The 27,747-nt window shown below is 47.1% G+C and overlaps 1 protein-coding gene across 8 annotated transcripts in view; it reads right to left on the bottom strand.

Moving 5' to 3' along the window:
- Positions 1 to 27,747, bottom strand: part of STK11 (serine/threonine kinase 11) — a 608,695-nt gene that overhangs the window by 521,458 nt on the left and 59,490 nt on the right. For all 8 annotated transcript variants that reach the window (XR_014175894.1, XM_081959551.1, XM_081959548.1 and 5 more), the window contains 6 exons: positions 27,198 to 27,287; positions 25,708 to 25,840; positions 23,026 to 23,162; positions 21,527 to 21,654; positions 10,207 to 10,264; positions 2,498 to 2,697 (listed from right to left, as the gene is read on the bottom strand). Coding sequence is in view for 7 of the 8 variants with exons in the window: in XM_081959551.1 (XP_081815677.1) it covers positions 2,498 to 2,697; positions 10,207 to 10,264; positions 21,527 to 21,654; positions 23,026 to 23,162; positions 25,708 to 25,840; positions 27,198 to 27,287 (746 nt within the window). In the remaining variant the exon portion in view is untranslated. The remainder of the gene's footprint in view (positions 1 to 2,497; positions 2,698 to 10,206; positions 10,265 to 21,526; positions 21,655 to 23,025; positions 23,163 to 25,707; positions 25,841 to 27,197; positions 27,288 to 27,747) is intronic.

The raw sequence follows: 27,747 nt of genomic DNA, 5'->3' as shown, positions 1-27,747 counted from the left end.
TATTCTGTCCACTTTTTTTTTTTTTTAGTGAAGACCTGAATTGTTATGAGTATTTTATGTTAAGGTACAAAACACACATTAGGAAATATTAGACCATTTAAACCACACAACACTGGTGTCAAAACGCATTATGAAATGCTCAAAGTCAAGTAAGATCTTCTCTTCCTACTTGCATTAAATACTAAACTATTAAAGCTACTACACTGCTAATTTTATGTTTAAGAGTTCTTCCCCTTCCCTTCCCAGCATTTTCTTCCCAACTCCCCCCACCCCACCCCGGCCACTTCTCTCTCTCCACCCCCACCCCCACCCCCAAACAAATAAGAGCTTGGCTGCCATTAGCAATTGTGGCCAGCAACAGAATCAATTTACAGTGGGATGGAAATGTAACCTTAATGGGAGAATGGAAAACCTTCTGAATGCAGCAGGAACACAGCTATTTTAAGAGCTGGACTCAAAAATAAACTTCAGAAGAGGTGGAGGAAGGAGGAGCTTCCAAAATCCGTGGGGGGGTGGGGGGGAATAACAAAGAAATAAAACAAGACAGGAATCTTTGCAGCCTCTGTCACCTCACCTCCTCCAAATGGGCGGATATGGCAAATTGGAGAATTCCCCCTGCCTCCCGTAGGCCTGGAACCGTGCACCAGGCACCTCTGAATAATGAAGCCAGGTGGAAGGAAGCCTCTACGGCAGGGGTGTCCAAACTTGGGAACTTTAAGACTTGTGGACTTCAACTCCCAGAAGGCTGGGGAATTCTGGGAGTTGAAGTCCACAAGTCTTAAAGTTCCCAAGTTTGGACACCCCTGCTCTACGGCATCCCATATAGGTCCTTTTCCCCCCCAAAAGCGCTCACACTTGCGAACCGGTAGGGAAGGTAAGTCGATCCCAGAATCCAGCAATAGTGAGGTCTGTCACCCCAAAGCTGCCTAAGTTAAAGTCCTTTCAACCAAGGGAGGTCGGCTTCTCCTCCGTCTGCGCTTCCAGTCTGCTTTTCCTAACGCTCAACCGGATCTATCTTCCTGTTGACTCAGACATAGCAGAGAGTCCCTCCTTCTGTGGAGAAAGGCTTCTGCGTAAACAGACCCCAAGTTCAAGGCAAAAAAGCGCCATCCGTTCAAGACTGGATTGCCAGAGCGTTCAACCCCAAGGTCTCGAGCAACGAAGGAGCCGGTTCAAAGACTGATCTGGAACCACTTTCGGTTCGTTCAAAATTCCCAAGCAACGCACCCCTCAGCGGCCTATGCCAAGGGGACAGAGATATGAAAGGAACTCATTCTTTACCCCTCTGCAATTTTGTTTTTTTTTTAGGGGGGGGGACGCTTTCCTTTTCTTGCCCTCCTGTTGGAAGAGGGAAAAGGACACGCAGAGGAGGCCCGATCCAGAAGTGGCTTCCTCTTGATTCCTTCTGGCTGCCCCACTTCCCTTAGATCCTAAATGGACCGCTGGGTTTCCCCAAACGCCACAATGACTATCTCAGCTGTAAGCAACCCACCCTGGCTGATTTTAGAGAAAGCCACGGGTAGTCCTCCGCTTACAACCATTCGGTTGTAGTCGCGGTTCAAAATTGCAACGGCATTGAAAAATGTGACTTACAACCGTTTTTCATCGTTACCACCTTTGCAGCAGCCCCACGATCTCACGTGATCAGAATTCAGAGGCTTGGCAACTGCTTCGTACTTATGACCGTTGCTGTGACCCGGGGTCACGTGATCCCCTTTTACGACCTTCTTACCAGCAAAGTCAAGGGGGAAACTGCATTCACTTCACAATCCAGTTAGCAACTTATCAACCGCAGTGATTCACTGAACAACTGAGGCAAGAGAAGTCATAAAGTGGAGCAAAACTCACTTAACAATGTCTCACTTAACAACAGAAATTCTGTGCTCACTTGTGGTCGTAAGTCGAGGACTACTTGTATAAGGACTGCTTGACTTAGGAGAACTGGGACCAGAATTTCCATTGCTAAGCAAAGCGGTGAAGTGAGCCAGACCCCTCTTACGACCTCTTTTTGCCATGGTCCTTAAGCGAGTCATTCCAGTTCTTAAGTGAGTCATGTGGTCGCTAGCTGAATCCAGCTTCCCCCAATGACTTTGCTTGTTGGAAGTCGGCAAGGAAGGTCATGACTGGCCATCACACAACCCAGGGAGTCATGTGCAACCATTGTAAACAGCACCCGAAATGTTGACCATGGGGATGGGTCCTAACTGCGAGGACTGTTCATAAGTGACTGTTTTCAGCGACCTAGTAATTTTGAACAGTCGCTAACTGAATGGTTGTAAGTCAAGGACAGATCTACCGCCTCCTTTTTAAAACGGAGTCTGAGCAGGCTGATACAGCTGCACGCAAAGTCTCAGGGTGGGAGAGGGAGGATCCCAAGAAGAACCCATTAGCCCCTCCCCAAAGGCTGCAAACTAGAGGAGTCGCTCTGCTCCATTTAGGCTCCTCCTCCTCCGGGCCACCGTCCCTGCTCTCTTCCAGCCCCAGCCGCCTTCCTTACCTGGCATGGTGAAGTCCTGAGTATAAATTATCTCGTCCTCTAGGTAGTCGTCTTTGAAGTCGTCGTCCTCCTCCTCGTTGTAACCATGGAGGTCTTCCAAGTAAGGCACCACCGTCATGCTCCTCCAGCGATCCTTCGTCTCCGGGCTGGGCGGGATGGCGATGGGAGGCTCACACTGAGGGTGCTTTTTCCGAAACCAGCTGAAGGAAACCAAGGTTTTAGTGCTTTGGGACCAGGGACTTTTCACTGGTTTTCTGCAGACTAAGTGTGTTTCTTAACCGTGGCCACTTTACGATGGGTGGACTTCAATTCCCAGAATTCCCCAGCCGACTGACTTGTGCAAACAGTTCAACGGCCCCTTATTTTCTCCAAACATTCACAATGGCCTCGCTGGACTATTGGGAAAACGTGCCCAAGCTCTGGTTTTGGTTAAGGGCAAAAAGAAAGGCACTTTCCCCCCATTTATTCTCAAGAGACGGGTCAATAAAGCTCCACTGAGAAGTTGAGGTTGACACACCCCGGTTTTCAAGCGGTTGGGTCTCCTCAAGGTAACTGAATAAGCAGCCTTCGCTGTCCACAACAATACAACATCGCACCTCTTGGTGGAACAGACAACGCAGAGAGAAATAAAGGGCACCCTGTGCTCAGTGGCATGGAAAGAAAAAGGAAAGTGATACCTGGGTCTTATTATCCTCTGTGGTGGACATGTGTAGAAGCCAAAAAATATTGGACAAAAATGCACATGTGGTTGGAAAAGATGATAAAACAGCACACTGATCTAAAACCAGAAATATTTCTGTTGGGGATTGTACCTGAAATTTGTAGTAAAGCGAATATCGTATTTTTCGGAGTATAAGATGCACCTTCCCCCCCCCCCCAAAAAAACGGGTGACAATCTGGGTGCATCTTATACACTGAATACAGCATTTTTAGCCTCCTGAAACCCCGCCCCCTTTGTAAAAATGGCTGTGCATAGCCTTTAGGAGGCTACCAGAGTGCTCCTGGGGGCTGGGGAGGGCAAAAATGAGTGGAAAATGGGCCATTTTTTGCTCGTTTTCACCCTCCCCAGCCCCTAAGCACTCTATAAGGCTCCTAAAGGCTACGCATGCCATTTTTGTGACAAAAACCGGGCCCATTTCGGCAAAAAACGGGCTGTTTTGGGGAGGTCTGCAGAGTGCAAAAACCTTTTTTTTAAAATTTGCCTCTTCAAAATGTGGGTGCGTCTTATACTCTGAAAAATACGGTACATATCTAATTATTCACGTATTAACTTCAACTAGAATAGTATTTGCCCAACACTGGAAAAGTGAACAGATACCTACTGATGACAAGGGGATTAGGAAAATATTAGAATGTGCAGAAATGAACAGATTAACGTTGGCAATTAAGGAGAAAGAACAAACGGAATATTATATGATATGGGAATTATTTTATCAATGGTTGGAGAAAAAATGGAAGTTGGAAATAAAAGGAGATTAAAGAAGAGTAGAAAATATGTTAAGATAGAGATATAAACAATATGATAATTGTTAGTATTATGATGATGAGGGCTTTATGTTTAATGTAATTATTATATTTTTATTAGAAGATACGTTAAGAGTAAAAAAGGAACAGGTTCATTAAACTCAACTGTTTAATATACTATAATTTTAAGATTACAAAATTAATATCAGTGTAAATGATGTTGTGAATTTTGATGGTTATTGCAAAGAGATATTTGTACCCAGATGACGCACTGTTTAAGGAAAGATGGAATGTTTATATTAAAAAAATAAAATGAAAACTTGTTATTAAAAACCATTCAAGGCCTCACCCACCATGATGGAGCCAGACAGCTACACGTATGATTTACAATCACGATGGCGCTCAAAATTTCTTTCGCTAAGCGAGGCAGTTGTTAAGTGAGTTTTGCCCCATGTTACGACCTTTCTTGCCACAGCTGTTCAGGGAATCACTGCAGTGGTTAAGTTAGTAACACGGTTCTTAAGTGAATCTGGCTTCTCCAGAAGGTCCCAAAAGGGGATCACCGGACTCCAGGACATTGCAACCGTCATAAATGTGAGTCAGCTGTCAAGCCGCCGAATATAAATCATGTGATCATCAATGGTCTAAGAGCGAAAAATGGTCCTAAACCACTTCAAACGGTCGGTAAACGAACTGTTGTACGTCAAGGACTACCTGCACTTAAACCCGTATCGTTCAAGGAAGGTCTGGCTATGCAGACATCAGCCAAGATGAGAAACAACCGGAATTCTTAATTATTATCGCCTCGTGTGAGGTCAGTGTGCCCCCAGCTGGAGGGAAGGGTCAGTTACAGAAGTGCCCAGGCCTGGGTCAGGGAATGAAGGATTACTTAGGAATAATCCTTGCGAAGATCTGCCCTTAAGCCTCCGATTCATTTGATGTAATTTGTTGAACTTTTTGCTTTTGGCTTCCTTCCAAACCTTGCCAATCTTTAGCTGGGATTTCTTCAAAAGAAGACGAGAGGATCAAAAGAAATAAGACGAATATATGGTCATCCAAAGCTTTGCACCTTAAAGCAGGCTTTAATTTTGAGAGAGAGAGAAAGAGACAGACAGACAGAGAGAAGGGAGAGACAGAGAGAGAGAGAGTGAGAGAGAAGAGTCAAAGAGAGAAGAGTCAGAGAGAGACACACACAGAGAGACAGACACAGAGAGACAGACAGACAGAGAGAAGAGAGAGGGGGGACAGAGAGAGAGAAGAGAGAGACAGAGAGAGAGAGCGTGAGAGAGAAGAGTCATAGAGAGAAGAGTCAGAGAGAGAGACACAGAGAGAGAGAGAGAGAGAGAGAGAGAGACAGACAGACAGACAGACAGAGATATTTCTCTGGGCTTTCTCCTCTATAAAGTTCACCATCAGTGAAAGTCGGGGAGCCCCCAGACATTCGAACTACCACCGACCTCCGTTCCTTCCGGCAAAAGTTAAAGACTCACCTATTTCAATCAGCTGGCCTGGCACTTTCTTAGTTTTACCTCCCGGGATTCATTTATTTTAATTGGGTTTGGGGTTTTAATAGGCTTTTAACGTATTATATTTATTATTCTATTACAGTCTCACAACCTCCTTCACCTACATATTTAATTATTTAACTGTTTATGTATGTATTTTACAACGTATTTTAGTGACTGTACACCGCCCCGAGTCCTCTCCGGGAGAGGGGGCGGTCTATAAGTGTGAATAATAAATAAATAAAATAAAGCCATGTTATATTGAATAAAGCCAATTGGCCATGGATGGAGACCACTTTGACGGCAGGTTCTTTATCAAGACAGCTGTGGTTGCGTAGCGCGTGGCAACATAAAAGAAGAATCTCTGGCTTGCTTGTAATTGGCTTTTGGACTCTTCCTTGAAGAGCAAAAGCACAGGAAGCTGCAGAAGGGCCCGAGTTCACGCAATGCAGTAGGCCTGGCAACGGGCTCATATTTATGACGGTTGCCGTGTCCTGCCGGGGTCATCTGATCATCCTTGGTTATGATCCTTCTGATGAACAAAATCAATGGGGGAGCCAGATTCCCTTAATAACTGTGGCAGGAAAGGTCTTAAACAACTGTCTTGCTCAGCCACGGAAATTTGGGGTCAGCTGTGGTCGTAAATCAAAGACGACCTGTATTGTGTGAATCCAACCACGTAGGATTCATTCAGGCTTCCACTGTAGGATGTCCACAACTTACACCCACAATCAGGACCAGAATTTTGGTTGCCAATCAAGGCGGTCGTTAAGCTGTCTGATTTGTCTGATATTATGACCTTTTTTTGGAGCCATGGTTGTTAAGCCAATCCCTGAATCAGGTGGTCATTAAGTGAATCTGGTTTTCCTCCCTACTGATTTGGCTTGTAAGCCGCCAGCTGGGAAGGTCACAAATGGCGATCACATGACCCTGGGACGCTGCAACCATCGCAAATACCTGCTGATTGCCACGCACCTGGATTTTGATCATGTGACTGTGGAGATGCTGCAGCGATTATAAGTGCATGGACCAGTTGAAAGTCCCCTTTTTCAGGGCCTGTGACTTCCAATAGTCGCTAAATGAATGGCTGTAAGTTGAGGACTACTGTACCTGTATGAGGCAAATAGTGATTACATCTATGATGTTAACAAAGCAAATGGGCTCATCTAAATTTTAAGGGATGTGGTGGCTAAGATGCTGAGCTTGTTGATCAGATAGGTCGGCGGTTCGAATCCCTAGCACCACATAACCGAGTGAGCTCCCGTTACTTGTCCCAGCTTCTGCCAACCTAGCAGTTCGAAAGCACGTAAGAATGCAAATAGAAAAAAATAGGAACCACCTTTGGTGGGAAGGTAACAGCGTCCCCATGCGCCTTTGACGTTTAGTCATGCTGGCCACATGACCACGGAGACGTCTTCGGACAGCGCTGGCTCTTCGGCTTTGAAACAGAGATAAGCACCACCCTCTAGAGTTGGGAAACGACTAGCACAGGGGTGTCCAAACTTGGCAACTTTAAGATTTGTGGACTTCAACTCCCAGAATTCCCCAGCCAGCCATGCTGGCTGGGGAATTCTGGAAGTTGAAGTCCACAAGTCTTAAAGTTGCCAAGTTTGGACTAGCACATATCTACGAGGGGAACCTTTACCTTTAAGTCTCAGCTCTCTGCATTTGAAAACCAGCCATTTGTGTCCTGGTTCATTCATACCGTAATAGTTTGTGCAGCGATTCAGGGTTGCATATAGTCACACTAGTCGGCAACTCCTTAAAAAAGCTGTGTTTTTTTTTCGTGGGATTGTGTGTGGCAGCGAAGTGCAGTCAGGGGAGGCACAGCCTCACCACTGTCATCGTGAAAAGAAAAAAATAATGTAAAAGGAAAAAGGCGAGAGCTGAGGTCAGGCTGAGCTAGTTGCTGCCTCACCATGGATGACTCTGCTTAACTGTTTAAAAAAGCCTCTAAAAAAGCGCCCTCTACTATGAGGCAGGAGAACTGCATGCCTCATCTAGTCTGACTTTAGGCGTTTTATGATCACTCGAGCAGAGTTAAACAAGGGTTAAAAGCCTAAAAATTCCTGATGTAGGTGAGGCACGCAGTCCTCTTGCCTCATGGTAGAGGGTGCTTGTTTGGGCGGGGCTTCTTCAGAGGACCGGAGGCAAGAGCAGAGTTGAAATCCTCTCTGAAACAGCTGGAAAAGGTACATGTGGGTTGGAGGGAGGGGGAGGAATTCAAACTTCATCCTCCAGGCGCGGGGCTTTGGGCAAAGGCTTCTGTGGTCTCTTCGCTGGTGCTCTTCCCTCCAATCCAACTCTGTGTGTGTGTGTGTTAGTTTGAGAGAGTGAGTGAGAGAGAGGGAAGGGGGTAGGAGAGATAGTCCAATCCAACGTGTGTGTGTGTGTGTGTGTGTTTGAGAGAGTGGGGGAGGGAGGGAGGAAGGAGGGGAAGGGAGAAGAAAAAGAAAAAGAAGGAAGGAAAATTCTTTCGCAAAGGAGAAAAAGAAATGCTGTCGCTTTAAATCAAAACTGAGCATGCCTGGCTGTGGAATTCTGGGAGTTGAAGTCCACAAGTCTAAAAAAATTTGAAACCCACCACTGTGTCAGTGACTCACCAGCCATAAACCTCAAAGCGCGTCACTGGTGTGTGGTGCCCATGGGAATGGCTGTTGACTAATCCCAGAAGACAAACTTGGTTTAAGGAGGGGTGCGCAGATGCTACAAGCATGTCTCTGTCCACACACCCCTTTGAATCGGAAGCACTGCAGAGAGCTAAGTTATAAAGCAGACTTTACAAACCACAATAGTGAGGCGTAACTGTTAAGCCCAAGTTAAATTTCCTTGCTTCCTGCAATGTGGATACCTGGCCGATTTCCACCTGGGCCAATTCTACCTACACTGGCAGGCAGCAGCTCCAAGAATTATTTCATTTGTCTTCTAAGTGAGGTTCAACAGAGATCTGAAATTCATACCTTCTGTGGACAAAACAAGCACCACTAGAGTGCTACAATACCTCCCTTACGAAGCACTTCAATTTCAAAAAAAGGCAATTCATGAAAAACAACAGACTGATTTTTAAACCGATCGATTTTTGTCTTTTAGAAAAAAGAATTATTAACAGTCCCTCTCAACTAATTATACACAGCCCGGTCCAAAGGCTAAGATGAGCTGGGCGATAAAGAGTCCAAAGCCAGGAATTGGTTGCTCTATTTTAAATGCTGGTCCTCTGGTTCTACATATTGAAAGAGTTAAAAATAGGTTTGGATAAAAGTGGAAACCTGCAGAGTGATATTGATTTTGATACTCTAGGCGAAACATCTGCCTATGGATCTTCACTGGGGAAGACAAGATGATGAGAGGGAGGGAAACGGAGAACTAATTGTAATTCGGGACAAGTAAGCACAGACAAACAATAAAGATTTCTTTTTCTCCTCTATGTTTAGAAGAAGCAGCTTCAACCACATATTTGTTTTTTCAGAAACACCCCAAATTATCTGCATTCACAACCTTGGGAGTCTTCCTGAGACTAAGTAGAGGACAGATACAGAAAATCCACTGAATTGGGACCACACAGTTTAATTGGAGCTTCATAAATGATGACAATAAGCATCAGTTTACATAACACCCATAGTTTTTACTATAAACTTGGCAGCTCGCAAAGGTTGCAGGGTTCCGGGGTCACGAGATCACCCTTTGTGACCTTCTGACAAGCAAAGTCAATATGGGAAGCCAGATTTACCTAATAACCATGTTACTAACTTAACAACTGCAGGGATTGACTTAACAACTATGGCAAGGAGGGTCGTAAAACGGGGGCAAAATTCACTTTTAAAAACTGTCTTGCTTAGCAAGAGAAAATTTGGGCTCAATTGTAGTCCTAAGTCGAGGACTACCTATATCTGCCTTAGGACAGAGGCAGTGATTCACTTAACATCTGAGGCAAAAACAAAGGTCACAAAATGGGGCAAAACTCACTTAGCAACAGAGTTTTTGGGTTCAATTATAGTCGTAAGTCAAGGACTACCTGTACATCTTTTCCTTCCTTGTAAACAGGAGCTGTTTATCCATGGAGTTGCATATGCCGTTTATTTCGGAGTATAAGATGCCCCAAGGTTTTGAAGAGGCAAATAAAAAAAAAAGTTTTTGCACTCTGCAAACCTCCCCAAAACGGCCCATTTTTCGAGCCCTTAGGAGGCTTGTAGAGTGTTGGGGGGGGGGGACACAAGCAGTCAAAAAAGGACATTAGGAAGCTTATAGAGTGCTCCTGGGGGCTGGGGGTGGCAAAATTGAACAAAAAAGGCCCATGTTTTGCTCATTTCTCCCTCCCCAGCCCCCAGGAGGTCTCTGAAAGCCTCCTATAAGCTATGTATGGCCATTTTGGTGACGGGGCGGAGTTTCGGGAGGCCAAAAATGCTGCATTCAGTGTATAAGACGCACCCAGGTTTTCAGCCTCTTTTTTGAGGGAAAAAGGTGCGTCTTATACTCAGAAAAATACAGTACTTATCGATCAAGAGTGAAAGACCAACCCCTCAGAGGCTTTCCGAAGAAGCAAAATGCAAGGGGACATCAATTTTAAAAATAAGCATTTACTAACCTTCAGCTGCTTTTGTTTTAATGGAAGGGGAGAGTTGCTTGCATTTTGTTCCCTTCCCCAAAGTGGCAAACGAACACAGGAATGACACACAGCTTCACAACATTAAGCAGAAGAATTGGGGGGGGGGGGGGGGGAGGGAAACATAAATGAGGACTCACTTGTGGTGCCTTATCTGCTGTATTGAAAACCTCTTGGCTGGGTCGTATTCAAGCATTCCTGGAAAGGAAGAAAAACAGGGTGGGGACTGGATCAGTTGGGAACTGAGGCACAAACAACTGGTTATGAGGGGGGCTCAAAGTCCTCCCCCTCCCTCCAAGTAACATGAAAGAGTAGCTGACCGAAGGAATAGATCAGACACCCAGCTCTTGCTTATCAATAGAGATCCAGTGGAGCAAGTGGCCAGTTTTAAGTTTCTGGGTGTTATCATAAAAGGGGACCTGACCTGGGGCAACTCACATTGCAGCCCTGGTCAAAAAGGCCCAGCGGAGATTAGACTACCTGGGACTTCTCAGGAAACCACCACCGAATGAAAAAACTGCTGGTGACCTTCCACCGCTGCACCATAGAGAGTATTTTAACTTACTGTGCCCGAGTATGGCTTGCCAATTGCACAGGGGCAGATAAGGCAGCGCTCCAGAGGGTCAACGTCATTGCCCAGAGAGTTGCCCTCTCCCTTCGTTGGAAGAGCTTTATAGCTCCCGCTGTCTTAAGAAATATCTTGAGTTAAAATACTTGAGTTAATATGAATTTATGCTTGATGGCTGTGGAAGAGATGCACGAAAGCCTTTTTGTAACCAACGGGTACACTTTCTACAGTATGTAAAGAAGGAATTGAATTGAATTGAATTTATGGAATTTATAGACCGCCCCCTCTCCCCGAAGGGACTCGGGGCGGTGTACAGACGACAAGATAAAAACCATATACAAAATAAATAATCTTAAATACCCCTAAAATCAGATTAAATGTTAGGCTGTACAATGATAAAAATTAAAAAACAACCTAAAAACCTACCCCTAAAAATTTAAAATACAGGCGAGAAAGATTAAAACTACGGTAAGGCCAGGCCAGCTAAGTTGAACAGGTGGGTCTTAAGTTTCTTGCGGAAGGAGCGGAGATCGGTGGTCATTCTGATGTCGGGGGAGAGGTCATTCCAGAGGGCTGGGCCCATCACAGAGAAGGCCCTACCCCTGGGCGTCGCCCGCTGGCACTGCCTAGTGGACGGCGCCCGGAGGAGTCCTTCTCTGTGAGAGCGAATCGGCCGCAGGGATGTATGGGGCAGGATGCGATCCCGCAGGTAACTAGGTCCTGTGCCATGGAGCGCTTTAAAGATGATAGTCAACACCTTGAAACGCACCCGAAAAGCCACAGGTAGCCAGTGCAGCCCGCGCAGGAGAGGTGTTACATGGGAGTACCTAGTACCTCCCATAATTGCCCGCGTGGCCGCATTCTGGACCAGCTGCAGCCTTCGGGAAGATTTTATGTGTTATGTTTGTTTTGAAAATTAAAAATTTAAAAAAATAAGAAAATTTACTTTTCACTCCCAGCAGGCCCAAAGTGGTTCAGAGGGCCAGCTAGTAAATACCTGCTCATTCCATTAGCTCCCCCCCTTTTTTTTGGGGGGGGGGTTTCCTGCAGCACTTCAACTGCTTGCAAAAGAGGCTTGACTGCAGGCGGCGATGGGGACAAAATAAACGAATGGCTTAAATGCTGTGGGAGGCCGCCATTGGCTCTGAGCTATCACAAGCTTTCTGTCCAGGAAGTCATGCATTCTGCTCAGTAAATAAGGCTGCTTATCTTGTGGAAAATGTCCGTGCTTGACTGCTTCACTTTCCTAACTCACTAGAGGCAAATACGTTTTTGAGTCTGGTAAAGATACTGCGTGCTCCCACCAACTCCCTAAATTCTCACTGAGGGCCATGCTGCCTGCGGGATGCTGAGGGTAGAAGTCCATATGCATCTGAATAGACAGAAGCTAAGCCTCTTTGGGGAAAGATTTCTGATTGCTTTTTAAAGGAGAGGTTTAAAGGATTGCTGAGGCCCTAGAAAGAGTGCAGAGAAGAACAGCAGGAATAATAATAATAATAAGGCAGGGGTGTCCAAACTTGGGAACTTTAAGACTTTAAGCAGAGCTGGCTGGGGAATTCTGGGAGTTGAAGTCCACAAGTCTTAAAGTTCCCAAGTTTGGACACCCCTGTAATAAGGGGTCTGGAGGCTAAATCGTACAATAAATGGCTAAGGTCTGTAACCTGAAACACTCTTAGAGCCATTTGGACCCGTTTCCCACAGGAAGGAAAACACCGGGAGCCACAAAATCTGAGTGGGCGTGGCCAACTCGACATCACTCCCTCCCACCGTCACATGACCGCCCTAGCCATGCCTCCCAGCCGGTCATTAGGGCAGAGAACCGACTGTTAAAAAACATCTGGAACCACAAAAACCTTTTGAGATCTCTCTCTCTCTCCCCCATCTCGACCTGTGTGTGTATGTGTGTGTGTCTCCCCTTCTATCTCCCTCCCTCCCTCTCCCTCCCTCCCTCTCTTTCTGGCTGGCTGTGGTTGCCAGAGGAGAAGGAAGGGGAGGAGGAGGGTCACCCCAAGGGAAGCCTCCAACACGGCTCACACTCCTTCCTCAGCCAGCCCAGATTTCCCAAAAGTTGCCAAGAAGAAAGAAAAGGAGTAGCGAAGAGCCTCAAGGAGAGCTCACTCGGTTGGCCCAGCCTTGGCTTTCTGAGTGAGGAGTGACTGGGAGGGTAGGGTGAGGGGCGGGGCCAGCCAGTAGTGGGATCACCCAACAGGCAGCCACAGCAGAGGGCCCAAAGAGCCGTATGCGGCTCCGGAGCTGCAGGTTGCAAACACCTGAGCTAAGGGAACTAGGTATGTTTAGCCTAATGAAGAGAAGGCGTAGGGGTGGCATGATAGCTGTTGTCAGCCCTGCAGTCATATTCCTTTTAGGATCTTTGGCCTGCCACACTTTCTATTATTTTTTCTATGCTGTTTCATTAGTGGGAGGGGGAATAGTAAGGAGCAGAATGTGTTGTCGTCATAATCAAACATTCCTTTCCAGAAGCCCAAGGTCATCTTTTGTCTCCGCACCTGACCGGAACTAGATGGGTGGCAATGCCAGCGTGGCAGAGGGACATTGGACCATGTGATGGACTTGTGGGTGTGGGGGCAAGGTTTTGAACTTTCAACCGGGTGGAAACCCAGGAAGCTTTCAGATTCAGGTTTCCACAGTTGGTACCAACATGTCTCTCTGATTAAATTGGAACTTTGATGAAAGTTATGCCTTGAATTCTGGATGATATTTGGAACGCTGATAGCTGTCTTCTAGTACTGTCACAGAAAAAAAAAAAGATTGACCTATTCTCCAAGCATCAGAAGGCAGAAGGGTGAGAAGTAATGGGTGGAAGATGATTAAAGGGAGATCCAACATCAAATTAAGGAGAAATTTTCTGACAGGGAGAACAATGAATGAGTGGGAAAGTTTGCCTCCGGGAGTGGTGGGTGCTTCATTGCTGGACAACCATTTGTCCAGGGCGGAATGACGACACCTGTCCCGGGCAGAGGGTTGGAATAGAAGACTTCTAAGGTCCCTTCCAGCCCTGTGACTCTATGAGAGAAGTTTGCATGGCTGCCTGCTGTTCCTGATCTCTCAATGCACACAAGGAGCTGCTGCACTATGGTCAGTAAGCCGAGCTCAGCCAATCCACTTTTTCCAATACATCAGATCTACTTGATCTGTTCCTAAGTCTTCAGCAGCAAAGGGTCCTTTCGTCAGTTGATTCTATAGCCGAAGATGTCAGGATATGAACCTGAATTCAAAAGAAAAACTCTCATCTAGAACTATAGGATCCTTACCTGATACCTATTTACCTGCTTAGTTCTCCACTTAGCCTAGTATTCTTTTCTATATTTAAATATGTCCCAACGTATCTAAAATCAGGTTGACTCTCTGAGACACACCTCTTCATTTAAAAGCTATTAGTGCTTACTTTGCTTCTCTCCACAGGCAGCTTCTGGCCTCTCTCCTCTTAGTTACATTTCTACTGGCTATGCATAAATGCCTTTAAATAGTAACCGAGGAAAAGCACAATTATGTTTTAGACTGGAAATGCTTTAAAAAAAAAAGATGTGCCATCGTTGCAAGGGGTCACCAGGACTTGCATCAAGAAACAGCACCTGATTCTCTCCAGGGAAATTAAAGCTTTTTAGAAAATATTAGATTTGCTCTCTGGCTAGCCAACTGGCCAAATATTTACCACGTAGGGGAGAAACTGTAGCTAGCTCTTCCTGGTGGCGTCAGAAGCCTCCCACACATCTATTTGGCTGGGGAGAGGACTTTGATCTCCAGCTCTATCCCCACTTGACACACCTTTCATTATTGCAGTTCGTGCCACCTGAGGGGCTCGGGGTGAGGGGGAGCAATGAGTCTTCCCGAAACCCAGCGCAGATGGCTGGATGATTTGGTTCAGTTCCCTTTGCTCCAGGCAAGGGAGAGTCATGGACTGGAAAAAAAATGTGTTGGGGGGGGGGGGGAGGAGAGAAAAGGAGGGAGGAGCAAGATGGGAAAAAAAGGAAGAGGAATAGGAGGGGAAGGAGGAAGGAGAGAAAAAGAGAGGGGAGGAAGAGGGAGAGAAAAGGAAGAAGGGGAGGAGAAGGAAAGGAAAAGGAGGGGAAGGGGGAAAGGAGGAGAGGAGAACGAAAGGAAAAGGAGGAGGAGGAAAGGAAGAGGAGGAGAGGGCAGGAGGAAGAAGAAAAAAGGAAGGGAGGAGGGGGAGAAAAGGAAGAGGAGGGAAGGAGGAAGAGAGGAAAAGGAGGAGGAGGAAAGGAAGAAGAGGAGGAGAGGGGGAGGAGGAGGAAGAAGAAAAAAGGAGGGGAGGAGGGGGGAGAAAAGGAAGAGGAGGGAAGGAGGAAGAAAGGAAAAGGAGGAGGAGGAAAGGAAGAAGAGGAGGAGAGGGGGAGGAGGAAGAAGAAGAAAAAAGAAGGGGAGGAGGGGGGAGAAAAGGAAGAGGAGGGAAGTAGGAAGAAAGGAAAAGGAGGAGGAGGAAAGGAAGAAGTGAAAACATGATGCACGGAGGGTTCGGGTGGCCCAAAACGCCCGTATTTGATCTATAAGACACACCTAAATTTCCACTTTTGGGGGGAGGGGGAGGTGTGTCTTATATTCTGAAAAATACGGTAACCCAGAGATTTGCATGGCGTGCCCGGTCTAAGGAGGACTGTGGAGGCTCCGTCGCGGTCGTCAGTCATGCTTACGGGGAAACCGTAACAGAATGAATGCAGCGCTTCTGGCGCCGCAGAAAAGCTCGCAGCTGAGCTTTGCCTTTTTTCACAAAAAGGGCGAACCTGCCCAGCCCGGAGAGGGATGAGAACTGGTGAGGTTGAGAGCCTCACCCAAAGCTCAAGGCAAAGTCTCCTACTCAAAACAGGGCCAGACAGACCTTCCTGTCTGAGCCGGTTTTTCAATCAGAGGGCGGGTTGGGGAAGGAACAATTGTGGATGGGGCTCTGGCCGCCTCTGCTTTCATTCTATGGCAGGGGTGTCCAAAGTTGGCAACTTTAAGACTTGTGGACTTCAACTCCCAGAATTCCCCAGCCAGCTCTGCTGGCTGGGGAATTCTGGGAGTTGAAGTCCACAAGTCTTAAAGTTGCCAACTTTGGACACCCCTGTTCTATGGGGAATTGGGGGTTAGGGCTGGGTGGGTGGGGGGAAGGACATGTTTGCATTTTAAGGCGCTATTCACCACCCTGAGTCAAAATAAACCCAGTCTGTTGAGTAAGAGTCTCCGGCACAGCCTCATATAACAATCTCAGTATATAAGAAGGTCACATCAAGGGAGGGAGGAGGAAAAAAACCACAGGAAATATATGCACAGTCCAAAATAGCCATAACATAACTGGGATGGGGTGGTGGTGGTGAAGGAAAGAGAAGGATTGGGGTCATCAGAGAGGGAAGGAGGGAGAGGAAATCAAGTGGCTTCTATTAAGATCCCTTGTAAGTCAGGAAGCGTTTCAGTTAGCCAGTTGTGCAGCGCCATCTACAGCTGTTTTTAGGGAGTGCAGCGTCTTGACAAGAGGCTCAGCCTTGGCGTTCGGAAGGACAAGAGCTACTGTCTACCACTAACATCAGTCCTCGATTTACGACCACCACTGAACCCAGAATTATGGCTGTTAAGTCATAGCAGGTGCTAAGCGGGGGACGTCACCTGCGCCCAGTTTTACAGCCTTTCTCGAAGTGGTTGTTAAGTGAACACGGCAGCCGTTACGCAAAGACGGCAGTTGTTAAGTGGACGTCGCCGTCATTAAGGCAACCCATTTGTATTCGTTGGGCAGTTTTTGTTTTTGCCAAAAACTGCAAGCAAATGCCGGCTTCTGGAAAAAAATAAAATAAAATAAACCTTTTTTTTAAAAAAGCATAAATCTAGGTCACATGACTTATGGGGGAATGACTGCAAATGGCCATAAATGCAGGCTGGTTGCCAAGTGGCCAAAATGGGGCCATGTGACCCCGGGGGAGAAATGGGAACTCCAAAACCAGTTCATTAAGTACAGGTAGTCCTCGACTTATGAGCACAATTGAGCCCAGGATTTATGTTGCTAAGTGATTTTGACCCATTCCTCGACTTTTCTTGCCACCTTTGTTAAGTGAATCCCTGCAGTGGTTAAGTTAGTCACAGATACCGTATTTTTCGGAGTATAAGACGCACCAAGATTTTGAAGAGGCAAATTTAAAAAAAAAATGTTTCTGCACTCTGCAGACCTCCCAAAAACAGCCCGTTTTTCATGAAAACGGGCCCATTTTTTTTTTTTTAAAAAAGGGCATGCATAGCCTTTAGGAGGCTTGTAGAGTGCTCCTGGGGGCTGGGGAGGAGAAATTAAGCAAAGAAACGGCCCATTTTTTGCTCATTTCTGCCCTCCCCAGCCCCCAGGAGCTCTGTGAAAGCCTCCTAAAGGCTATGCATGACCATTTTGGTGAAGGGGGTGGGGTTTCGGGAGGCCAAAAATGCTGCATTCAGCGTATAAGACGCACCCTTTTTGGTGGGAAAAGGGTACATCTTATACTCCGAAAAATATGGTAGTTGTTACGTGAATCTGGCTTCCCCACTAACTTTGCTTGTTGGAAGGTCGCAAAAGGGGATCACCTGACCTCAGAATACTGCAACCGTCATAAATATGAAAACCCGCCATCCTGGGCCCAATGTTTGGGAAGCCAGGCTCTGCCTGTCACAAGGTTGAGTGATGGAGGAGTAACAACTCCTTAAAAAACCTTGGTCCAGCTGGCCCAGCTGGTAGCACCTCATAAGGGCCCCTTTCCAGGGTTACAGGAGAAGACGGTCAACGGTTTTGAATGCTCCAACAGCAGATAAAGCTGCAGAACCATCTTCTAGGACAGTGATGGCGAACCTATGGCACGTGTGCCACAGGTGGTACGTGGAGCCATTTGTCAGGGCACGCAAGGCGCTGCCCTGTAAGCTGGCCAAGATGCGTGAGCACGCTGGCCAGCTGAGTTCACCCCTTTTTAAAGCCATTTTTCGCCCTCCCCAGGCTCTAGAGGCTTTATAGGAGCCTGGGGAGGGCGATAAGAGCCTCCCCTGCCACCCCGGAGGCCCTCCGGAGGCTTCATGAGCTTCCCTGAAGCCTCCGGAGCGCAAAAAAACGGCCCTAGGGGCAAACTGGAAGTTCAGAACGGACTTCCTGTTTGCTCACAGGGTCGTTTTGACTGCTCCGGAGGCTTCAGGGAAGCCTCCTGAAGGTCCCTGAAGCCTCCGGAGCGCTTAAAATGACCCTCTGAGCAAACAGGAAGTCACATCCGGTTTGCTCGGAGGGTCATTTTGACTGCTTCGGAAGCTTCAGGGAAGCCTCCTGAAGGTCCCTGAAGCCTCCGGAGGGCTTCCGGGGGAGCGGAGGAGGCTGTTTTTGCCCTCCCCATGCTCCTATAAAGCCTCTGGAGCCTGGGGAGGGCGAAAAAAGCATGCAAAAATCAGGGGTATTGCGCCTGTAGTGCGCGCACGCGCATGGGGGGTGGCACATTGCATTATGGCTGCGGCACGCCTGCACACGACCCCCCTGCGCTCCTCCCACTTATGGCACGCGAGCCAAAAAAGATTCGCCATCGCTGTTCTAGGAGAAGGGAAATTCTGATTACAAACCTCTATTGCCTTGTGGCTATGTCCACTCCTGAAGCCACTCCTAAGGCTTCGGGAGTCAACCTTGAGGCAAAATCCCGGAAGCCGTTCGTGACTGTGTACAACCACGTTCTGGTAACTCCTGCGACTCAGCTGGAACCAATCGTATCGGCTCTGCGGTTCCATTGGACTACTTCAGCGACATGGAGAGCGGGGATCTGCTGCTTGGGTAACAGTCTATCCTCCATATTAATACCTACTCAGGCCTCGTGCTCTGGAGAGGCCACTCCAGCTTTACCTCTTTCCAAAGCACGACACCATCGTCTTTTGAGACTGAAGGATTCCAATGCATAAGTATGAATCAGTTGTCAAGCATCCAAATGTAAATCACATGAGCATGGGCAGGCTGCAACGGTCATAAGTGTGAAAAACCATCATAAGTCACTTTTTTCAATACCGTTGTAACTCCAAATGGCCATTAAATGAATTGCTGTAAGTCGAGGACTACCTGTAGCTTTGGGGAGATCTGTCGTAACGTCTAATGCCGTGATGGCGCCACAGCTCTCTGCCGGCACGCCAGCTGTTGCCAGTCTAGCTCAACCACGCACGCACGTGCACTTCCCACCAGCAAGCTGGTCTTCGAGTCTCTGCTGCACATACGCAAGGCGCATGCAGGGGACGCACGTACACGGGGGAGGGGGCTCGCATTGCATTTTGGGTCCTCGGGCAGTGCCCCCATGTCCCGTTTTGGCTTCCAGGTTGGTGCAGGAGGCCTTCCGCACCCCGTTTTGGGCCTAGGGCTCCTGGAAGCCTGGATGTGAGGGGGGGGTCTCATGCATGGGGGGGAGGGGAGCGCAGTGGTCACGCATGTATTAATTAAGGGTACGGGCACGCTGTCGCACCTGCACACTTTCATCACATGACGACAAAAAGGTTAGCCATCCCTTGTCTAATGGGTGCCAAGCAGGGGTGGGTTCCTGCCAGTTCTACCCTCTTGTATAGAAGAGGTTCCACAAATCTACAGTGCCGTTTAGAACCAGTTCCAGCTCCCTTCCGCCCCCCCGTCCGCACATCATCAAGATGGAGAGCGAGAGGAAGAATTCTGGGAGTTGAAGTCCACAAGTCTTAAAGCTGTCAAGTTTGAACACCCCTAAGGTTTTTTTTTTCTAAAGGGTAGGGGTGCAAGGGTCTTCTAACTTGACAGCTTTAAGACTTGCACACTTCAGTGCCAGAGTTCTGAGCCAACATGACTGGAGGAGGAATTCTGGGAGTTGAAGTCCACAAGTCTTAAAGCTGTCAAGTTTGAACACCCCTAGGGTTTGTTTTTTTTCTAAAGGGTTAGGGGTGCAAGGGTCTTGTAACTTGACAGCTTTAAGACTTGCGTGCTTCAAATGCCAGAGTTTCTGAGCCAACATTTTGGTTGTTAAGCAAGAGCATTGTTAAGTGAGTTTCAACACATTTTACAAGTTGGCCACTCCCAGCTGGTCACATGGCTGGCAAGCCACTCCCACAAAGCAGGCCATACCTACAGAAGAGGTTCTAAAAAATTTTGAAGCCCACCACTGGTGCCAAGCGACCGGTTCTAAGTTAAGGGCTACCTGTATGGTATGTTTGCTTCCTAGGAATCTCTGCAAATCCCTCTTTTTCCATCAGACAAATAGGCCTCTGTTACAATGAGGAGTAAATGCTGGCTTTTGGCAAAAATGTCATGAATTGTGGTCACATGACCAGTGGAGGTGCAAATGGCCATAAACGTGGGCGGTTGCAGAGTGCTCAAAATGGGATCGCATGGGGTGGGGTGAGCTCCTGAAATGTTGGCAAGCAAGTGGCAAGTAGCTTTGGGAGGTCGTTGTAACTTCAAATGGTCCATTAAGCAACCTGCTGTAAATCAAGGACTACCTTATCTGTCCCTGACAAAGGGAAACCTTTGGCCTCGGTTCTTGAAGGCTGAAGGGAATCGCATTCTGCCCTGCTAGCCAAAAGTAAAGGAGTGAATGCAGAACTGAATGCAGTATTCCAAGTGTGGCCTTATAATGCCTTGGTAAGGCCACACTTGGAATACAGCATTTAGTTCTGGTCGCCACAATGTAGAAAAGATGTGGAGACTCCAGAAAGAGTGCAGAGAAGAGCAACAAAGAGGATTAGGGGACTGGAGGCTAAAACATATGAAGAACGGTTGCAGGAACTGGGTATGTTTAGCTTAAGAGAAAGAAGGACTAGGGGAGACATGATAGCAGTCTTCCAATATCTCAGGGGTTGCCACAAAGAAGAGGGAGTCAAACTATTCTCCAAGGTACCTGAGGGCAGAACAAGAAGCAATGGGTGGAAACTAATCAAGGAGAGAAGCAACTTAGAACGGAGGAGAAACTTCCTGACAGTGAGAACAATTAATCAGTGGAACAGCTTGCCTCCAGAGGTTGTGAATGCCCCAACACTGGAAGTCTTTAAGAAGATGTTGGATAGCCATCTGTCTGAAACGGTATAGGATTTCCTGCCTAGGCAGGGGGTTGGACTAGAAGACCTCCAAGGTCCCTTCCAACTCTACTATTGTATTGTATTGTATTGTATTGTATAGTGTCTGCCTGTCTCACCATGATGCTAACATTTCTACATCGTTTATCTGCTCTTCCTCAGCCTCCTTGCAAACGGATTGACTTTTATGGCCTGGATGCAAAGACTGACATAAATCTGCTAACAGAGTAACAATAACTTGTGATCAGGCAGGAGGAGCCTGTAAGAGAGACCGTAGCAATTAATAGCCGGTACTTCCTTCCCTACCAAACTTTTATTCCCCCCCCCCCCCCGTGGCCCCATAGTATATTTATTATGCAACTCATCTGCTGCAATACTACAAGTCTCCCGACACCTTAAAAACTACTTAAAAGGATGAAGCACCAAAAAACAAAATGAAGAGGTAAAATACAAAAGTTTACTAACCTAAATATATTAAGAAGGTGGATCAAAAGCCTAAGCGCATTAATAAAGTTTACTAACAGCCTATTGTGACATTTTGGATACATTCGGAATTTAATTATTTTCAATGTTCTTTTACTAGTAAGGGGGCACAGAAGGGAATCGCTGAACTAATAGGAAGGCAACAGCTACTACCCCTGAGGCTGCTGGTATCCCAGTCTGGCCTCAAGCAGGATCTCCCAAGGTCTTTCAAAATACCACCAGCTTTACTCATTGAGGCTGAGGGATGGAGTAGCTGAGACTCACACGGTGACTAAGTTTGGGATGATCGGATGCATTGGCCTCTTTGTCCCAATGCCCTTTGGACACTTTGAAAAAGGACTTATAGATTACGAGGGCAGTTTCTCCATAAAAATAATATGGTTTTATGAAGCGCTTACCTCTTAGCAAATCCGAAAGCGGAGGGCCACAATCCTCAGGGATTACGTAGTCTCCTTTTCCAATGTTTTCAAATAATTTATAAATATTATCTCCCTCAAAGGGATAAAGGCCTGTTGTAATATTGTACCTGCAGGGGGAGGGGAGGGGAGGAAGCAGGGAGAGCAGAGAGGGGAAAGAAGAAACGATTAGAGATACATTTAAGAATTCTTCTCTGTCCCAAATATACTTTTTCAAAGGCAACTGGACTTAAAAAAACTTTTGGCTTTTGTTGTTGTTGTTGTTGTTGTCTGCATCTCAAACTGAAGCACAAATGGTTCCCATCTCTGCAATTGTTTTCCTGGAAATCCATTCATATTCCCGCCCTGTTCAAACGGGTATTCATTCCAAAATACATAGCTAAATGTCTACAGAGGTTCGCCTGAACCGGAAGGGGAAAAAATGCTTTAAAAATCTTTAAAAAAATAGCTGAGAGGGGAAAAAAAAGTTGGCCATGCCCACCCAGTCACATGACACACACCCCCAAGCCATGACCATAGAACCGGAGTGGTGGTGGGACAAATTAGATTTCACCACTGCCCCCTCGGGACCACCACCTCCATTTTCGACAGGTGGCCAGGAGTTGAATGATTCTTCCTGTGTTTATTTCTGTAAGACAAAAGGTGAGTGGGACGCAGACCATAAAAGATGGAAAAAGAAGGTCCATCTACATGTCCTTAGCATAGGTAAAGGTAAAGGTTCATACACCTATGACCGTTGCAGCCTCCCGGGGTCATGTGATCCTCTTTTGCGACATTTTGACAAGGAAAGTCGGTGAGGAAGCCGGATTCACTTAACAACCAGCTTAACAACCTATCAACTGCAGTGATTCACTTAACAACTGTGGCAAGAAATGTGATAAGGTAAAAGTAAAGGTTCTCCTTGCACATATGTGCTAGTCGTTCCTGACTCTAGGGGGCAGTGCTCCTCTCTGTTCCAAAGCCGAAGAGCCAGCGCTGTCCAAAGACGTCTCCGTGGTCATGTGGCTGGCATGACTAAATGCCGAAGGTGCATGGAGCGCTGTTACGTTCCCATCAAAGGTAGTTCCTATTTTTCTACTTCCATTTTTTACATGCTTTCGAACTGCTAGGTTGGCAGAAGCTGAGATAAGTAAGGGGAGCTCATTCCATTACACGGCGCTAGGGATTCGAACCGCTGAACTGCCGACCTTTCTGATCGACAAGCTCAGCGTCTTAGCCACCGAGTCCTTGTCCTTAGCGTACTGATCAGTATTAGAACAAAGTTTCACATAAATCTGACATTAATCTACACATCTCTTCAGAACAGTTGAAGGGTAAAGATAAATGGAGCATCGTTCTAGGGGATATTCACAAAGGGACTGGCCCTTTAAATGATCACCCCTGGTTAGCAGCTCAAGGAGTCCCGTGGCTGACACCTTCACAACTGTCGCAACCATTCTGCTGCTGACATGTAGTCCTGCTTGGCATTCCCATTTACTTACAGTGTGACACCTGCTGACCAAATGTCTACTTTGAAGCCAGAGAAGGTATCAAGGCCGTTGGCAATTTCTGGAGGCTGAAAAGCCGGTGACCCTTGGCTGGTTCGGCACATGTCGTCCTCAGCAAATGGATGCAAGGCCTGTGAGCAAGCAGATAACAAAGAGGCATTGCTTTGAGGGGGAAGGCATCTGTCTTCAGCAGCAACTGGAAAATTGGGGGCAGCTGTGGGTTGGATTTTTATTTTTTTAATGATTATTTCAGCAGTTGCTCAACTGGGCAATATCAAACTTTTCCCTTTTTAAAAAAAGAAACATGAAAGGGGAGATGAGCATTTTAAGGGCAGTCAGCCTAACCGAAGAATAAACACATTTTATCTGTTACTGGAAATCAGTGGGAAATCCACCCAGCTAGTGTTCTGCAATTGACTACTGTGGTTCAGTTGTTCTGTTTAGAGCAGGGTTGTGTCTGACCGTGGCGACTTTAAGGCGGGTGGACTTTAATTCCCAGAATTCCTCAGCCAGTCATTCTGGGTGGAGGATTCTGGGAGTTGAAGTCCACAGGTCTTAAACGTTGCTAAAGTTGGAGAGCCTTGATCTAGGGCAGGGGTGTCAATGACGCAGGCCAGATAAGCAGGCCACGCTCACCCCAGCTCTGTGAAGAGGGAAAACATCTCGAAACGTCACAATACAGCAACATGGCGCAGTGAGTTTCACACCCTTGATTCCAAGGGGGTTCCGAGGGCCCCTTGCAGCCCCAGTAACTATCCCATTCTCCACGGTGTAGACGGGGAGTAAAACTGAATTTCTGCCTTACTCAGTAAAAGAAAATGCTTCAGAGAAAGAATTAAGTTGTAAATACTTGAATACAATCACCACCCAACATCACCCTGACCTTAGAAAAGAGATTTGTCTCGGTTTGGCCAAATTTCTTGGGTTCTGGCTTTCAGAACAAACTGTTTGACGACCGAAGACAGCAGTCAATTGCAAAGCTTCAGGAGTTTAAGAATGAACATTGTCAACTTCGTCCAGCAATTTTTATAGTTTTCAGATATACTGCAATGCCCCCAACTTGCACCTCTCTAACTGGTTGGGGAATTCTGGGAGTTGAAATCCACTCATCTTAAAGTTGTTAAGGTTGAGAAACCCTACTGTACACATTCAGAGAAATAAATGTACAGTATCAAAGAGGCCAAGCAAGGGCCAAGCAATCTGAGTCAGCCAACAGTAGGGCAAAGGCCCAGAACTGTGGGTTATTTTAACAATTCCAAAGCAATTATTCTAGGCAAATACTCACATTAACCAAAAGAGAAAAAAAACACACCCCTGAATTTTAAGATTATTTCCCGTCTTCTACCTCAGAGGGAAAAATAGCAATATAGCATATAGGATGGGTCCCCAACCCCCACTATCGGACTGTCGGCTGTTCAAAACCGGGCTGCCCGAAGCAGTGGCCGAGCGCATTTACCCTTGCATGACCAGTGGGTGAGCTAACACATGGATGCTCCATTTGCACGAGTGGTGGAGCTCTTGGACTTATATACCACTCCATTGTATTTCACAGCACTCTCTGAGCAGTTCAGAGTCAGCATATGGCCTACAGTAATCTGGGTTGCTTTACTGACCTCAGAAGGATGGAAGGCTGAGTTAACCTTGAGCCGGTCAGAATCAAACTCCTGGTGGTGGGCAGAGTTAGCCTGCAGTACTGCACTTTTAACCACCAACCTCCCATTGGCGGCAAACTAATGTTTTCAGTAGATGCTGCAGTCAAGTTGCAGCTAGCGTGCTGTAAAACCGGCATGAAATCCAATGATCCTTCCAGTTAGAACTGTGCTGTCCAAAAGAGCCACAATGCGATGCTTCCAGGAAACCCACATGGGTTCTGCACGGATGGTGCATGGCTAGAATGCAATACCTGCAGGCTAAGTTAGTGCTCGCTCAAAAGAGCTCAATCCTGCCGGCTTAAGTTTGACTCAGCCTTCCATTCTTCCAAGGTCAGTAAAATGAGGACCTCGATTGTTGGGGGCAATAGCAAGGGTGGGATTCAAAAATTTTAGCAACCGGTTTTCTACCCATTTGCTGGGTGGGCATAGCTTACTTGGCCTCCTGCATCATTAGGGAGGAGGGAGTTTTCACCCTCCCCAGGCTTTTTTCCAGCCTCCGGGAGGGCGAAAACGGCCTCCCCCGGGCACAGGAGACCCTCCGGAGGCTGGAAACAGGATCATTTCCAGACTTTTGGAAGGGCCATTTTTCACCCTCCCAGAGTCTCCGTGCGGGCCCTGCACTTACCTGGCATCCAAAATGGGCTGTGTGGAGACTCCTGGGAGGGGTGAGCAGGGCCAGCCAGTCCTTGCAACTACCGGTTTGGCAAACCAGATGTAAAATTAGCATCCGGTTTGCTTGAACCGGTCTGAACCGGCTGAATCCCACCCCTGGAATAGGCTTTAAACTGCTTAGAGACAGCTTTAAAGTACTGTGAAGTGGTATATAAGTCTGAGTGCTATTGCTATTATCTGTTCCTGCTCTGGCTCCCCAGTAACGAGGCGTTCTGATCCTAGAGGAAGGATTTTAACTTGGGTGACCAATAGCCAAAGATAGTTTTGTCCACCACAAATTTGCCCACCTTAAAGCCATCTGATTCGACTAGCTATAGCAATTCACATCCGGCATGGACGTTCAAAAGCATACCTCTGCCACACCTAGATCTGATATCTTCAGAGTCCCATTGGTTGTTAGCAGAAGATTTCCCGGTTTGATATCTTTGTGAACGATGCCCTGGCTGTGCAGATATTCCAAGCCATCTATAAGCTGGCAAAAGTACCTGCATGAGGTATGAGGGGGGGAGGCAGGGGGAAAATGAGGTGGGAAAAAATTGAGTTTCTGGAGAGCAAGCACAGTGCAATATCTACGTTGTTAAGCAGTTCGGGGTTATTAGCTGTGATTCAGAGTCTGATTCTGACCAGGAATCTTACAATGTTTATGTCAGATCAGGAACCTTGAAACAGAACAGTTACTACATACTATTTATAGAATGATGCTTGCATTATCTCATGAGCTGTCAGTTTGGTAGAGTGGTTAAGGCGTCAGGCTAGAAGGTGGGAGACCATGAGTTCAATCCTGCCTTAGCAGCGAGCTAGGTGACTTTGGCTCAATCACCAGGAGACAATGAGTTCTAGTCCCACTTTAGGCATGAAAGCCAACTGGGTGACTTTGGGCCAATCACCAGGAGACAATGAGTTCTAGTTCCACTTTAGGCATGAAAGCCGGCTAGGTGACTTTAAGCCAATCACCAGGAAATGGTGAATTCTAGTCCCACTTTAGGCATGAAAGCCAACTGGGTGACTTTGGGCCAATCACCAGGAGACAATGAGTTCTAGTCCCACCTTAGACATGAAAGCCAACTGGGTGACTTTGGACCAATCACCAGGAGACAATGAGTTCTAGTCCCACCTTAGACATGAAAGCCAACTGGGTGACTTTGGACCAATCACCAGGAGACAATGAGTTCTAGTCCCACCTTAGACATGAAAGCCAACTGGGTGACTTTGGACCAATCACCAGGAGACAATGAGTTCTAGTCCCACCTTAGACATGAAAGCCAACTGGGTGACTTTGGACCAATCACCAGGATACAATGAGTTCTAGTTCCACTTTAGGCATGAAAGCCAACTGGGTGACTTTGGACCAATCACCAGGAGACAATGAGTTCTAGTTCCACTTTAGGCATGAAAGCCAACTGGGTGACTTTGGGCCAATCACCAGGAGACAATGAGTTCTAGTTCCACTTTAGGCATGAAAGCCGGCTAGGTGACTTTAAGCCAATCACCAGGAAATGGTGAATTCTAGTCCCACTTTAGGCATGAAAGCCGGCTAGGTGACTTCAGGCCAATCACCAGGAGACGGTAAATTCTAGTCCTGCCTTAGGCATGAAAGTCAACGGGGTGACTTTGGACCAGTCGCTCACTCTCTTTCTGCCCAAACTACCTCACAGGGTTGCGTGGGAAGCATGTGGATTTTTCCTTCACTTCAACAAGAGGGGGAAAAAAAACCTGAAGCGCAAGTAATTGCTAAGTTCCCCTTCTCGTGATGATCAGAGATGAGCAGTTTCCCTATTTCCACAGTGAGGCTTCCTCAGCAAATGGGAGTGGTGGGAACTGGGAAGCACGCATGCTACTTACCCGTGCGCTTGAAAGACTGGAAACTTTTTGTCAGGAACGCTGTCCAACATCTCTTGCATGCCACAGACACAATACTCCATCACCATATACGTGAGAGAAGAGTTAAGGAAGTTCCTGGGATGGGACTTCAAGAGAGAAACCTGCCTTCCGCTGGTTGACAGCATTTCAGCATCGAAGGCCATTCAAGTCTACGCTAAACCGTTCTCAGCCCAAGAGGCAGGAGGACCATCTTTCCCAACCCCTCCTCCACGGATCCATCTTTCCCAACCCCTCCTCCACGGATCCATGAGAACCGCCCTGCCGCCCTGTTTCGGGTGTCCCGCTCCCTCCTGTTTCAGAGGCCGCGGGAGGCCCCTTTACAGGGTAGGGCAGAGGAATTTGGGAAATATCTGCAGGATAAAATCGCTCAAATCCGGAAGGATTGGGTCCCTTTCAGTGGTCTAGTGGAGACGTCCGCGGCAAGTCTTGAGAGACCAGTCTGGGAGGAGTTTGACTTGGTTGCCATCGAGGATTTGGACAGAATGCGTGGACGACTGCGACCTACCACATG

The sequence above is a fragment of the Natrix helvetica genome (genome assembly GCF_964273705.1).
Source record: "Natrix helvetica genome assembly, chromosome: 1".
Taxonomy (NCBI): Eukaryota; Metazoa; Chordata; class Lepidosauria; order Squamata; family Natricidae; genus Natrix; species Natrix helvetica.
This window is presented reverse-complemented; position numbering and strand designations above follow the sequence as displayed.